Source organism: Phalacrocorax aristotelis, chromosome 7 (assembly GCF_949628215.1).
Source record: "Phalacrocorax aristotelis chromosome 7, bGulAri2.1, whole genome shotgun sequence".
Taxonomy (NCBI): Eukaryota; Metazoa; Chordata; class Aves; order Suliformes; family Phalacrocoracidae; genus Phalacrocorax; species Phalacrocorax aristotelis.
The window spans coordinates 27,275,897-27,290,286 of NC_134282.1; the positions used below are offsets into that span (position 1 = coordinate 27,275,897).

At 36.6% G+C, this 14,390-nt stretch overlaps 1 protein-coding gene across 5 annotated transcripts in view; it reads left to right on the forward strand.

Moving 5' to 3' along the window:
- The window catches only part of WDR33 (WD repeat domain 33), a 71,984-nt gene that overhangs the window by 38,892 nt on the left and 18,702 nt on the right, over positions 1-14,390 (forward strand). For 3 of the 5 annotated variants that reach the window (XM_075099387.1, XM_075099386.1, XM_075099388.1), the window contains exons 8-11: positions 12,446-12,572; positions 13,134-13,288; positions 13,412-13,490; positions 14,032-14,142. In XM_075099387.1, coding sequence (XP_074955488.1) covers positions 12,446-12,572; positions 13,134-13,288; positions 13,412-13,490; positions 14,032-14,142 — 472 coding nt within the window. Of the gene's footprint in view, positions 1-2,283; positions 2,306-2,601; positions 7,415-8,123; positions 8,177-12,445; positions 12,573-13,133; positions 13,289-13,411; positions 13,491-14,031; positions 14,143-14,390 lie in introns of those variants that run through there. The other 2 variants (XM_075099394.1, XM_075099395.1) reach the window with 2 other exon arrangements.

The window sequence follows — 14,390 nt, forward strand, 5'->3', positions numbered from 1 at the left end:
CAAAAACATTAAACTCAAAATGTGAATTTGGCAGAACTGTTATCTTGCATCATTTTTCCAACAAATATTTTTTTTTCCAGTTTCCAGTGTTTACTTCAGTAGCAATGGCATGCTCTTACATAGCCTTTTCTGAAACAGAAATGATGTCATCTTCATTCATGGAAGTAACCTTTTTTTGGTCTCTGCTTCTGTTAGTATTTGAATGAGATGACATATGGGGATTTATCTGTGCAAGTGAAAAGGAGACTTTACTACCTCTCCCACAGACACTGACTCAATTTATCAGTAATTTTATTTTGCAGAAAATTTCTGAAGTTCAGCTTCCTAGAAGAGAAATACTGCAGTTTTCCAGTCCTCAGCGTAGCTATTTCTGCACAGCACAGAGAGCACCATAAAAGGTGTTTTATTTGAAGAGCACAGTTCAGTTCCACTCAAGGGTCAGGATAGCGACCCTTTACTGGTGATGACTTTTTCCCTCACTACTTATGTGCTTAACCTATTTACTTTGTTCTTCCTGTTATTTAGCAAACACGCCTTTTTCCCAAAAGCACTGCTTTTTAGCTTCTGTCTCCTGTCCCTGTAGTTTCACATATGGACCCAGTTCATTGTTATCATGTGGGCTGGTTTCTACATTTCTGAGACTGGAAGGATATTTTATATTTCCTTTCTTTTGGTGTATGTAAGATTAAAAACTTTAAAAGCTGCTACAGAAAGCACTGAGAAAAATCTAAAGATTCCTTAGGAATGAGCTTCCTTCTGAATCACATTTGCCCAGTAAACACTTGTTTTCTTTTGCCTTTTATTATTGATGATCTAGTTGGCATTTTCTTTTGGTGGTTTGAGCCCACATTTTTTACACAGCTGCAGATGATTTGCATGATTGACGTTTGGCAGGTATCTTTTGTTGGGGGTGTTTCCATATAACAAACGCTCCAAAACCCAGAGAAAAAGTCCTGTAGATAACTTGTTTATATTTTCAACTTTTATTTCCAGATTAGTAGTAATTAAAATATCTAGTATTAATATTACTGCTTCTGTGCTAGTCTTGTAACAAAGACAACTTGAGTTAAAATACTGCAGGCAAGATCATTGCTTCAGAAAACTCTTAAAGTTTTTTTTCTCAGCATTGCTGAGGAGATGGTCTGAATTGTTCTTTTTCTGCTATGACTGCACTTATAAATAGATGGACATTCTCCACCTGGCATCCTTCTGTCCATGTCATTGGGCTTTTCAGGTATTTTCTAGGATTTTGGCATAAACGTTTTTAAAACGTTACTGTAGAGTTCAAAAAATATTTCAGAGTAATTTTTTTCCCCTGAGAGCGTAAGGTTTTTGACTAACAAAGTTTCTGTCTATCCTTTAATTGGAAAATTGGAAAAATCTCATTTTGAAGTTTTACACAATGTTCCTGGTGCAATACAGAGGGGTATGCAACAACATCTAAGAGTTATTTGCTCCAGGTGTAGATGGGGCATTTGAGTTGAAGATTTTTCTGCTTCTAGGGAGAAAATTTTTCCTGTTCTAATCAACTTTTTTTTTCCCCATTAAAATTCACCTTAATGAGAACATACGCTGCGGTTATAATCACAATATGCTCTTAGAGTACCTTCCTGCAAACCTCTGCATCATTCCTTTATGCTTATTCTGTAAATTTGTAACATGCTACTGAGTGCATGTGTGTGTTTGAAACACAAATTCAGTCATAGACTGCGTCACAGAGAGAAACACCACACTTTAAGGCCAGTACAATATTCGTATCTTGTCTGATGTTTTTATTCCCTTGAAGTCAGCAGTGAAAAAATCTAACTGGTAGTCACTTCAAAAGCACAGGGTTCCAAGAAGTATTCAATCTATCTGTTATATGGTGTGGTGGGGTCTGCTTAATTCTTGTATCCTCTGTTCTGATCTTGAAAGAACAGTCCCTTCATGTGTTGTCGTAGGAAACCTATTTCACTCCTTGTTTTGTTCTTATGAAGAAAAGATAGTATTTTTTCCCCCTGCATTTTAAATCAGATACAACTTGTTTTATTCACATTTACTTGTGACATCAGAAAAACAAATCTGAGAAGAGCATTTTCCATTAATTGTTACCAGCACGTTTTGTTTGGAACCCCACTTAAACTGGTGATGGGCCTTTTGCCTTTCTTCTCATAACCATGTGTGTAATCTTTTACATGTTCTCCATATTTTTCCCCTCTAGTTTTGATCTATGAGTTATTTAAGTACTTTTTAGATTGTTTTATCCCACTTCTTCCTGTTGACATCTCTCCCTTTCTTTGTTAGGTTTTATCGCACAAAATCCCTGGTAAGTTTTCAACACCATGTTTTTCCCTGTGTCTCTGTTTGATCACATGTGAAGAGCTTTACTATTTGATCCATTCACATGCTTGTGGAATTTAAAATGATACATGGGGATGCATGGTATTTTAGAGAGCTTCACAGATGTTTATACAGTCACACTCTACAAAACAGTTGCTTAATAGGGGACCCCTTTTTAGAATTGAAACAGAAAGTATTTGGGTTCCTCTACTTAAATAGGGACTTAGTATTATCTTTAAATCTGAAAGGGGAAAAGATTTTCCTAAATTTCAAAATTAATAGGTGGCAGGAAAGAGGACTGACTCCACAGATGTGATGGTGGTGATACAGGAGGGCACAGGAAAAAAAGAGGAAGAGCACTGATGGTGCAGAAATTTGAAGTAAGATTGTGATAAAACACTTCTGTGTCTCACCTGAGCTCAGCTTTGCTGCTTGATTGAAATTTCAGTGGAAGGTATTATCTCTGTTACGTTTCTCTAACACTATGCAAGTAATTTGCTCCTGCACTTTAGTTACATTTTTGTCCTGACGTTTTTTAAATTTTGCTGTGTTTCTTCTCATTAGCCCCGAGATCCACCACTAGATTAGACACATTTGTAAGTCTCACCATATGGTATTACATGCTGGGTTTTTTTCTGTTTTGGTTCATGGTACTCTGCTCATTTTGTGTGTTTCTGTCCTCATAATTTACAGCTCTTTTATATTTTAGTTGCTTCAAAATTGGTCCCTTGTGCTTGAGATGAAAATCCTCCAGTCTGTTCAGTTTCACCTCTGTATATAGAGAGTAGTGCTTTGTAGCTTAGGCCACTATTTTGTGCTCTACTTTCTGCCCTTGGTTTACTTCAGTAGATCTGCTGCTTCCTAGTTTGCTCCATCTGGGTGGTATTGCAAAATGCAAAGAGCAAATTAAATGGCCTCTATCTACATCTGTTTATCTGCATATCCCTTCTTGGATCTCTCATAGATGCTAATTGTCTGGATTATTGACTGACACAAATAAACCTTTTCCTAGAGTCTTTACAAAGTTTGATAACCTCTGTCGTCCCCCTGCTCCACCCCTGGGCCAAATGCTGTTCATTTGCTACTGAGAGCAGGTGTCATGCAGTATTTGTCCTAGAACCAAAGAAAATATTTTTCCTAACTTATGTGTACCTAAACTCAGTATTTCTTTACTTAGCATTATAATGGACTCATGGGATGTTCTGTACTGGTAAACTGGTTGTCAGAAGTAGCTTAAGTGGGTTTTTTGGTTGGCAAGATGAAAAACAGTTTTCCTGTAAACTTGTCCCTTAAAGTGAGAACCTGGCTGGACAAGTGGTGTTCTGTGACTAAGCAGATGACCATGGCTGTCTTTACAAGTAATTTATTTGCCTGTAGAGAAGAGTGTTGATAGTACCTCTGATCTCTTAATGGGATGTAAAAAAAGTAGGATCCTGCCCTGTAGTCTTAATCATAAAAAAACCACTGAAACCTATTCTTCCAATGAAGGAAGATCAAATTGAAATATCTTGGTAGTCCTTCTGTGCTGGGTGTTTTTATTAAAAGATTCTGGGTTCACTTTGGAGTGAGGGTATATCAAGTTATACATAAGTAAAAGACCTTTTGCTGGGATCCACAAAATTTTTTCTTAGGTTTTAGCAGCTTGCTGAGAGTGATGTCTGCTCATGTGGCCAGACAGTGGTTTGAAACTTGGATTAGCCTTTAAACTAGATATTTGGACTATGCTTTTCGCTTGCAACAGTGATAATCTCCAGCAGAACCTTAATGAATACCCACCAGGATATTGAAGGAAATAAGTACTGAAAATTATTAATGATGGTTACTCAACTTTTGTGGAAGTATTTGTTCTCTTCCCTGAGTTGGGAACTAACTGCTTACAACCTTGCCTGGAATTATTATCAGAGCACAGAGCTTGGAGGGAAGTTCTGCAGTGTGTCCCCTGATTTTCTTCCTTTTCCCTCCTTTCACTAAATTGCCATGCTGAATTCTAGGATGCACCAGAGTTTCTTTAGTAGCTTCACATTAATTTAAAAATATGTATAAATCATTACTGTATGTTTGACATTCCTTCCTTCCATTATTTACTGTAGAATTCAGTAAAAATATCAAACTTTGTCTGGCTTTGTTTAGTGGTGTTTCACACAGGTGTAACAGGCAAAGGCTTGACAAAAGTCTGCAGGTGGAAAGGCTGGGAATTTTGACACCTTGATACCAGTGAGTGAACACACCAGTCAACATTTTCAATAATTAGTGAATAAAACTAATTACTTAAGTATGTGTTTAAAAAACCTCACTGAAGCTACTCTAGGATCAGTGCATCTTAAAATTACATCACTTCCTAGAAGCTTGGCTTCAGGCACTGGTTTTTAACACATGTCCCACTTTTTTCTTGATTCATAATATAGAAGTGTCTAAGCTGCAGTTAAATAGTTACTTTTGAGATAAACTGTCGCTGTGAAGCTTCAATTTGATATCTAATCAGATTAATACTTTTTAAAAAAGTTGGTGGTCCAGACTATGACCAGACTCCAAAACACTTGTTTAGTCCATGTTTGGAGGACTTCACTGGGAACATTTTAATGTGAAAGCTCACACTTTTGGGGGACTTTTTGTTTCGTTTTTACAAAAAATAATACTGCCCAGCGAACTGATTCTGTACCCAGATAAAAAGCCACAAATCTATGGGAACTGCAGGCTAATGATTGACAAAATCCTTGAATTTCTCATCTTTCCAGTTAATACTTTCTTCCCTTGAAGGACTGACAGTTGTTCTATTCCTGGACGCAGTTGTGCTCTCCCCTTTTCTACACGGCATTATGTAGTAATTGCCATGCTGCAATAGTCTAGAGATCAGTCTTGTCTGATAGCTTAAGTCACTAAACGCTCTTTAGAAGTATTGCAAGCTCTTTCAGATCCAGTGACTAGTACCAGATACTTGAAAGGAGGGTGCCAGACAACAAGCAATAGAAAATTGTGGGACAGTTTCTATCTGAAGGAGTGTTTTTTTGGCTCCTGTTAGCTGTGTTTTATGAAGCATGAGAATTATTCTTGCAATTGCTATTCATTTTTAATGTTTCTTGTACAACAGTTATTTTTAATACCATTAAATGTAAATGCCATTGTAAATAAATACTTTCTGTCAATGAAAAGCTAGTGTGTTGCTGCTTTCAAAGTAGGCTGGCTAGGTTTTGAACAGAAAAAAATATTGAGCCCCAGCTAATTACAGATAATGTAACCAGCAAAAAAAAAAAAGTTGTTCTACCTTTTAAAATTTAAAAAAAGCCCTCTTAATTCTCTGATAAATACCTGCAAATGAATTACAAGTAATATGCCATGAGAATTTTTATAAATAACTGTGCCAAAGTGCTAAGTAGAATCCAGTCTACTTTTCATAAATAATTTAACTAACTGTGATGAAAACCTGCCCTTGTCCTTGAATTCAGCTGCCATTACTGCTAAACACTAGTGTATAAATATTGAATAAGAAGGTGTTGGACAGTTTTAATGTGGTGTATCTTCCCCTTTTATACTTTCTGCCCTATTTTTCATCTCGTTTCTCTTGAGCTACCTCTGATCTTCCTCATTCCTTTCTGTTTAAGATTAATAATGGCTTCTTAATTAGAAATAATGACTACTGTATTGTACTCAGCATTATGCTGCATTTTAAAGCATTGTCACATAGGTGAACTCTCTGTGACAGAGATATACTTAATGTTATATATATAGGGGTTTTTTATTAAGTGCATAAAACTAGTGGTAAGTTAGAAATCTGGACATTGATTAAGCAAAATTTTGTAATATTTTTACATACTAAAATAATTTTCTGTTGGTAGTTATCTGTAATCAGTCTAGATATGATATAACTGTCTTATGATTAGAAATTGTGAAACATGCATACAGAATGTATTTTTGTATAGTTTTCACTTCTAAGAGAATGTTAAACAGCTCTTAGCGTGTTACAGATGCTGGTCCCATTACTGTGCTGTTGCACAACTTGCTGTCAAACTTGTTTTGTCGCTGTATGTTTTACAACATACACAGGAAATAACCTGATTGGGTGTAGGTAGTAATGATGCTCAAAAATAAATTCAGGAGTGAGGAAAAAGCAAGTACATCTAAAAGGAAAGGTAGCTCTGTAGTGTTTGCAGACTCTAGTGTGAATGTGATGATTAAAAGAAATTAAAAAGACCTGACACCACAAATCTAAAACAGTAGACACTTTTAGTTGTGTAATTTTTGTTTCTGTTCAAAGCAATGCATTTTAGCTTTGGATGTTGCTCAGCATTCTGCCTTCAATTCACTGAAGAATTTAAACGTTTAAGTTTAACATGTAGTAGTCCTATTAGTTAAAGACTGAGCCCTGCATGATCCATTCCCACATATACGAAGACCCAGCTGGATTTCCTCCTCTTGCTATAAACCCTTACAGAAGACATTGTCATTGAATTCCAACAGATGTAAAGAATTCAGATCGCTACATGCCATTACTGGTAATTGCATGTAATATAAAAAGATTTTTTTCATTACTGTTTGCAGTGCATTTGCTGTTACACAAGCTGTGCAAGCACACGTCTAGCATTAAGTTCAAATTTTTTTTTGCTAATGTTTTAGGATTTTGTACAATTTAAACTATTCACTGAGTGGTGCAAATTCAGTTTGAGCTAGCACATAAAAATTCTAAACTCATTTATGGAACCACATTGTGGGGGCTGATTTACCTGTTCCAGGTAATCTTGAGAAAACGAATTTTTTTTAGCCACACCTGTTTCATTAGTGTTTCCTGATTATTATATTTTTTTAACCTTCTGATTTCACAGATGATAAAAACAAGCTGTCCTGTTATAAGAGCTTTTGTCTGGGAAGAAAAGTTAGTATGATTATAGAACTGTAAAAAAAAAAAAAGGCGATTTGTAAACAAGGCTTAATTATGTCCCATTCTGCTGCTGGTTTAGAGGAATATGGACGATCTAGAAGACATTCCCTGTAGGTAGATAAAAACTCTTGACAGTTTCTCTAGATACCATGTTTAATAAACTAGCAGAGAGCTAGAGGAAGACTGTGAACAAATAAAGGAAAATAAAACATGAGTTTATGGGACAGAGGTCTAAAAGTATGGTGGGAGGCATTATTGTTAATCCACTGAAGACTGAAAGAAGCTTTTCACTTAATATTTTATTTAGTAACTTCCCACATTATGCTAAAAAGAAAAAGCATACTGTATCTGTAGATGGAGGGTTTCTGTGGTATTAATTCATGGAGTGGAGAATAGGAAGCGAAAGAGCTCATAGGATAGCTTTCAAGAGGAGTACAGTTCATATAATGTGATAGGGCAAAGAATGCTAAATTACTGCAATTAAAATACATTCTTACCCTTATTGCTAATCGGATTGGTGTTATCAAAACAGTACCTAGGTTCTTGTAGATATGAGGTGTTTAGTTCCTAAGCGAGCTTTACACAGAAGCAGGGAATTGCTAGGGGAATGGCTAACTGCTAGATAGTATTTTAATAGCCTTCCATAAAAATGGAATGGGCAGAATAATCCAGTTTGCCTAGTAGGCTGGTAGTAACTAACAAAGTCTAAGGGAATTATGTAGAAAACTTAAGAACATCTTTCTGCTAACATGGTTGTTTTCCATTATCTTTGACTTTCAGGTCCTTCCTTTTTTTTTTCCCCTCCCCTTCTTGGTGTGGAAAACATTAGCTTGAACGGTAGTAAGACCTGATGTCTCTTTGCAGATACACCTTGGAAATAGTCCCCTACAAAGGGCCTGCTGTTCTGAGAGGTGTTTTGTTATTTTTGCAGATACAGATTACAGGAAGGTTAACATTACTGTGTGGTGATGAAAAGGCTTCAGGTCTGACCAATTCAAGTGGAGGATGAACAGCTCTACTCCCCATTTAAAACAGCATGACAGAACCGTGTGACTTTAAAAAACAAAATCCAAGCAAATAGAATTCTCTCTAAAGAAGAAACAGTCAGTATTATTGCAGTTAAATGATTATGGTTTTTTTATATATAGTAAAAAATATCCATTTCCTTTGGAACATGGATGTTAAAGTACAAGAAGGTGTCTTAAGAGTTTCATCTCAGTACGTGTATATACATCCAAATAATTGCCAAGAAAGCTCTAGAAATCCTACAATATCATCTATGAAATCCTCTTTCCAATTTATGTGCCTTCAGAATGGGGCTCGTTCCTAGGGGAAAGGATATAATAGAAAAAATAGCTACAGCAATAAACCTGATATATCTATAATTGATAGTTTATACACAGATGCATTATAAAATGTATAGTTATGTTATAGACTGTAATAAAAAGACAATTATCCAAACCAACTGTTTTATACCATATATTGCATTTCCTAAGTCATATATGCAGAAATTAGGGAGGAAAAAAAAAATCCAGTCCTTCATTTGTATACTTTTTCAGACTTGTGACGTGTGACATGCTGGATTTGATCAAACACTACTACACATAATCTTATTATAGCTTGTTATGCCTTTCACCAGCCAGTATTTCTGTTCAGTGTCTGTGAAAGAACAACCCTTGAAATAAGTTGGCTACAAGTATTAACAAGCTGTATCTTAATGGGGTTGTGACTCAGTTAAAAAATTTATTATGCATATGAAATGTATTATTAGATAAATGCTTTTGTATCTGAACCTTTAAAAGAATCTACATATGCTTGGTTTTAACTTTTTTCTGCATATTTTTTTAAAACGTTAGAAAAAGTTGCTGTAAAACTGACAAGCGGTAGTAAATTTTTTTTTATGCACAGACATTAACTCATAATTTTAAACTAGTTCAATTTATCAAAAAACTTCACCTTCAGGCTTTAACTTGTTCATAGGCTTTCCATTGCTGTGACTTCTAAACAATTCACACATTTCATTCATTGATCCATAAAGCGTCCCTACAAGACAGGGAAATGATAAAACTTCTATGACTTTCACAGTCAGGGGCAAAGGGGGCAAAAAGGGTACAAGTGTTGTTCATAGAGGAATTCCCATCCTGGCTCTCCTAGGTCACAGAGACAAATATATGACTGTTGAAGTTACTGAGCAAATGCTGTTTAGAGTCAGCGAATGAGGAACGTAAACTACAGAGATTTGCATGAATTAAGGTTTTCTAAGTGTGGCACTTGGTAACGGGTTCTGTACCAGAGGAGAGTCTGATTCCCAGGTCTTAGCCTAGAACTAAGAACTGAAAACAGCTGCAAAGTAAAATCTACCAGGCTTCTTTTTCTCTGGAGTGTTACTTTAAATGTATTTGCTGCATCATCTGTCTCATTATGGATAGTAGTATGTACATCTATTAGCAGAAAGAATGAAAAGCAATATACAGTGTCAATTGCTCCAATTAAGAGAGGAAAAAAAAATGTAAAAAGGTCTTATCAGATGATGCTGTTCAGTTATCTTGGTTATCTTATTTCTTCTGAGTTAGTTCGTCCCTTGGGAATAGTTTATTTAAATCATATTGGTTGTAGGAAATAATTTATTTTCTCTTGAGGAAAGCTTCATTGGAACCTATAGCAAAGTATATATGATGATCCCATTTAGTACAGAACTTTGTCTAAGAGCTGCCTGTCTTGAGCGCAAGATAGATCGCTTTGATTAGATTACGAAGGAGGGTCCCAGTTTTCCCCCACTATTGCCATGGTTCCAAAGCACACTGGCTGAAAGACTGCTCTCTGTAGGAAATGCTGGTTATCTGTCTTTATAATGGTTGTGTTTTTAAATATGGTAAGTTTCTTCTGATCCCTATGGTCAATTTTAATGTGCTGATGATGATCAAAGGCCTGCTGATAAGTAAAATTTATCTGCTCTGGTAACAAGTTCTGAGTGTCCTGGCATCTTTTACTACCCTATAGTTTTGTGGTCTGAGGCTAGTGGGTAGTGACTATCAAACCTGGCTTCTGAGAAGCCCATCAGTCGGTGCTGTCCCGGCACTGTTGTTCCCTTCTGAAGACTTTTAGAGGATGGGTGCTTTGGTTGATCTGCTTAAGAGAGTGTGGCTCTGAACTTGAACTGAATTGCCTGCTCTGAGCTTTTTTTCCCTCACGGTATGTATTTGGGCCGATTTAACTCAGGTTAGGTCTTGAAAGAAAAGCGTAAATCAGGCCTTGCACAGGATGAGCTGTCATACATAGATGGCCTTTCAACAGCATAACTTGTTTTCCAGATGCAATCTTACCAACTAAACAGTAGCCCTTTGTCTCTCAGCGGTCTTCCATTACTAATTATCTTTATTTCAGGACCAGTAAGGCCAATGTAATTCTAGTCCATGTGGGTAGATCTTTTTATGGTTTTGCTGGGCTTTGGGTTTTTTCATATTTCTGATAGTACTCAAGTGTTCTAGTCTGAACACATTTTCATACGGTTCAATCAGTTATTAACTGTAATGGAACATTCCTCTATAAGGGTCTATTGTTGCCCTTGAATAAAAATCCTGTCTTTCCCTGGGGGGCTGCAGGATAGCAAGTACCTACAGAATATAATTGGCTGAAAATCTGCAGACATGAAGAGTGCTTTCTTTCTTATTACTGGCCAAATTGTTCCTCCCAAATAAACACTCAGAAGCAAGGTCTGCTCAGCATTCAGCTTCATGAGTTAGTTGAGAGAGATTTAGTCGGAGCAAATCCAGACAGTGCCTTTCACTTCCTTCTGCATCAGAAGGGCCAGAGAGAAGGGAAGCAATACATCTCAAAGTGCCCCTCTGTTGGTAGGACAGACCACCAGAGCAGTGTCTCGTGAGCACATTTACATTCCCTGCTACTTGAGGATCCTGTTCTTCCTTGAGACCCTGCATATTCCAAGGGCAATTCTCCCTGCTGTGGCTGGGGGAGGAGGGTTGGGTTCCTTTAAGGATTGATTGATTGATTGAGTATATGGATGAAGTTGTTCCCCATGTATTTACCAAAGCTGTATTCATTTCTTCTTGGGTCAAGAATCTTTCCCTGTCTGTCCTTTCCTCTGGAGAGGAGGAAAGTTGCACTCATTTGATGGAGAGAGTGCTCTGTGTGTTAACATTTTGCTTTTATTTTAAGATAGAAGTATATTGCTTATTCTATTTTTCTGTGGCCTCAGGAAAATTTCAACTGATACTAATTTTTAATGTCTTGTTGAATTGAGGCCTATATTAAGACAGCTTGTGCTGCTTGAAGTTACATGTTCCACCATTCTTCCATACCATTTTATAACTTCAGTGCCTTTATGTTGCAGACAGCCCTTCCTTTCTCATCTTGCTTTTTTATTTAGTTGTTGCATGCTGCCTCATTTTCTGGCATAGGCTATTACTGTTGGCTTTTCCTTCAAGTGGGCTGTCATGGAGGGAGATTGGAAAACGAAATTATCGTTCATTATATCTTCTCTAAATCCCTATAGTTCAACTTAGAAATCTCATTTTATTGTGTAGCAGGAGCAGGCATTTCTTCTTGACAGATTTTTAGATCATCTGAGCAGCACTGATTCTCTGTCAAGGTTAGTCATTCTGTTTAAAATGAAATGATATCACGAGGATTTTTCTCTCCTAACTCTTGAGTATTAAAAAAAACCCTGCATCCCTCTGACCTGATAAGAGGTTACATCTCATAAGATTTCTTTTCATCATATGCTAATTTAATTTTCAGATCCATAATTTAATTTCTTTGCTTATTTTCTGACAGGTCAGCAAAAGGATAGTATGGATAAGAATCGGAACAACTATGTATTTGCCTTTCATTTTTACGATATTTCACAGAAAGTCAAGTGTCACAGTATTATTTTCCCTTACCACCTCCATACAAATGCTTCATCAGTGTTACGTTTAAAATATTGTGTAATACTATAGGGCTAAAGCCTAAAGAAAAGTACCAGTTTGAGTGGAAATTTCTTAGAGAATTTTTACTTTTGTGAAGTGAGCTTGGCTTGAGGGTATAATCTGAGAAGAATCTCCCAGTGATTAGTGGGAAGGAATGCAACCTAAATAACTCAGAAGAGTTTTTATTTACTTTGATTTAATGTTTTGTGACCTGTGCTCTGTGATGTTTTTCATTCAGTTTTACATTACAGTTATAAGGTGTGCACCCTTTAATTTTTCAGTGTCTGTGAAATCTCCAAATGAACAATTTTTATCTTCTTAACAGGACATGGAGCAGATGTGAAATGTGTTGATTGGCATCCAACAAAGGGATTAGTTGTATCAGGAAGTAAAGATAGCCAACAGCCCATCAAGTTCTGGGATCCAAAGACTGGCCAGAGCCTTGCGACACTGTAAGTTCTTGCCCACAGACTTTGATTTGCTCCAATATAAGCTTCATAAAATTTTTTTTTTTTTAATTTCCTTCTTAGCTTTTTGCCTCACATCTTTTCAGCCATACATAATTACTTGACATATAAAGCTAGTGCTTTAGCTATGCCAGAAAATCCAGAGGTTAGATGAAGTCAAGTCTATACGTGGAAAATTCTGACTTCAATATTCCTTATTTCAGTTTATTTTGTCCTTCTCCATAGACCTCCTAGTCATATAGCTCTCATTTGGAAAACAGAACAACTCAAATGAGACGTTTCATCTGGCCGATGAAAAATTTCTTATGTTGCAGTAGAAGTGTGCACAGTAACTGAATAGTGTCTCAATGAGCATTACCAGTTGCTCTGAAGTATGAAAGGACAGGATTAAGGCATAGGGCCTTTGCACAGAAGACCACAGTATTCTGGCTTAGTAGCCTGAACTACTTTGTTATTGACCTGAATATTTGGAGCTGGTAAATTATAATGTGTTTCTGTCTGAGAAATCAGTATCTGGACAAACAGTCTGTCTGTCTCTGCTTGCAGACATGCTCATAAAAACACAGTGATGGAGGTGAAACTGAATCTGAATGGCAACTGGCTGCTAACAGCTTCTCGTGACCACCTCTGTAAGCTCTTTGACATTCGTAACCTGAAAGAAGAACTTCAGGTCTTCAGGGGTCATAAGAAGGAGGCCACAGGTCAGAATTTGTTACATTATGTGGATTTTTATTAATAAATTTGGATTAAAAATTAAAGTTTTTAAGATCCTGATTCCCTTTCATTAGAAATCCTTTCTGATTGTAGCTTATGTTGTATTTCAGCTGTAGCCTGGCATCCTGTTCATGAAGGGCTGTTTGCCAGTGGAGGATCTGATGGCTCTTTGTTGTTCTGGCATGTTGGGTATGTGGCATTTTCATCAGCACGTTGGAATGACGTTGGTCAGATGTGCAAGCTATTATGCTAAACATAAAATATATTTTTTACCTTTGAATCTGTATTTAACATGCATATTTATAGTATGGTTTTTCTCTGTAACTGAGGAAGTTTGTGAATACGCTTCATTTATGAAAAAGTTTTCCTGTGCAGATGTATTTTAAAGGATACAATTGCTTGCACAGAAAATAGTCTTTTTTTTGAGAGGGTGACGAAAGGTTGAAACCCCTGGCTTCTTAGAGCTTGTTCTGAGATGTTGTCATTGTTTTGTTTCTAAATGTACAGTTAAAATCCATACATTACTGAATTCCCTGTTAAGAACAACTGGAAATGATCAATTCACTCAATAGAAAAATAACAAAAGGTTAAGTTTAGCAAAACATGGGATAGAGAGAGAGGAACAAGTGAATAGCAACAATTTTGTCTTGTAGCTGTAGCAGGTACTAATCTGTGTGATTTTTTTGTTTGTTTGTTGGTTTGTTTTGGTTTTTTTTTCTTAATGCATCAGTGTTGAGAAGGAGGTTGGTGGAATGGAAATGGCCCATGAGGGAATGATCTGGAGTCTGGCGTGGCATCCTCTTGGACACATTCTCTGTTCGGGCTCAAATGATCACACCAGGTATTCTCAAGTATAAAGAAAAGATCTAAGGGAATGTATGTACATTTAAAAACTAGAAAGGTGTATGGCATCTGTGAAAAAAGAATAGATCGGGGTGATTCTGATACACAACCCATTGGCAAAGCGGAGAGACAAACTTATCTAAATGGGAAGGCACTGACATTTTACATTAAAAGGCAAAGTCTAGCTTCTTGTCCGTCATCTAAGGAAGCCTTCAAAATTACTAGGATTTTGGGTTTGTGTGAGCT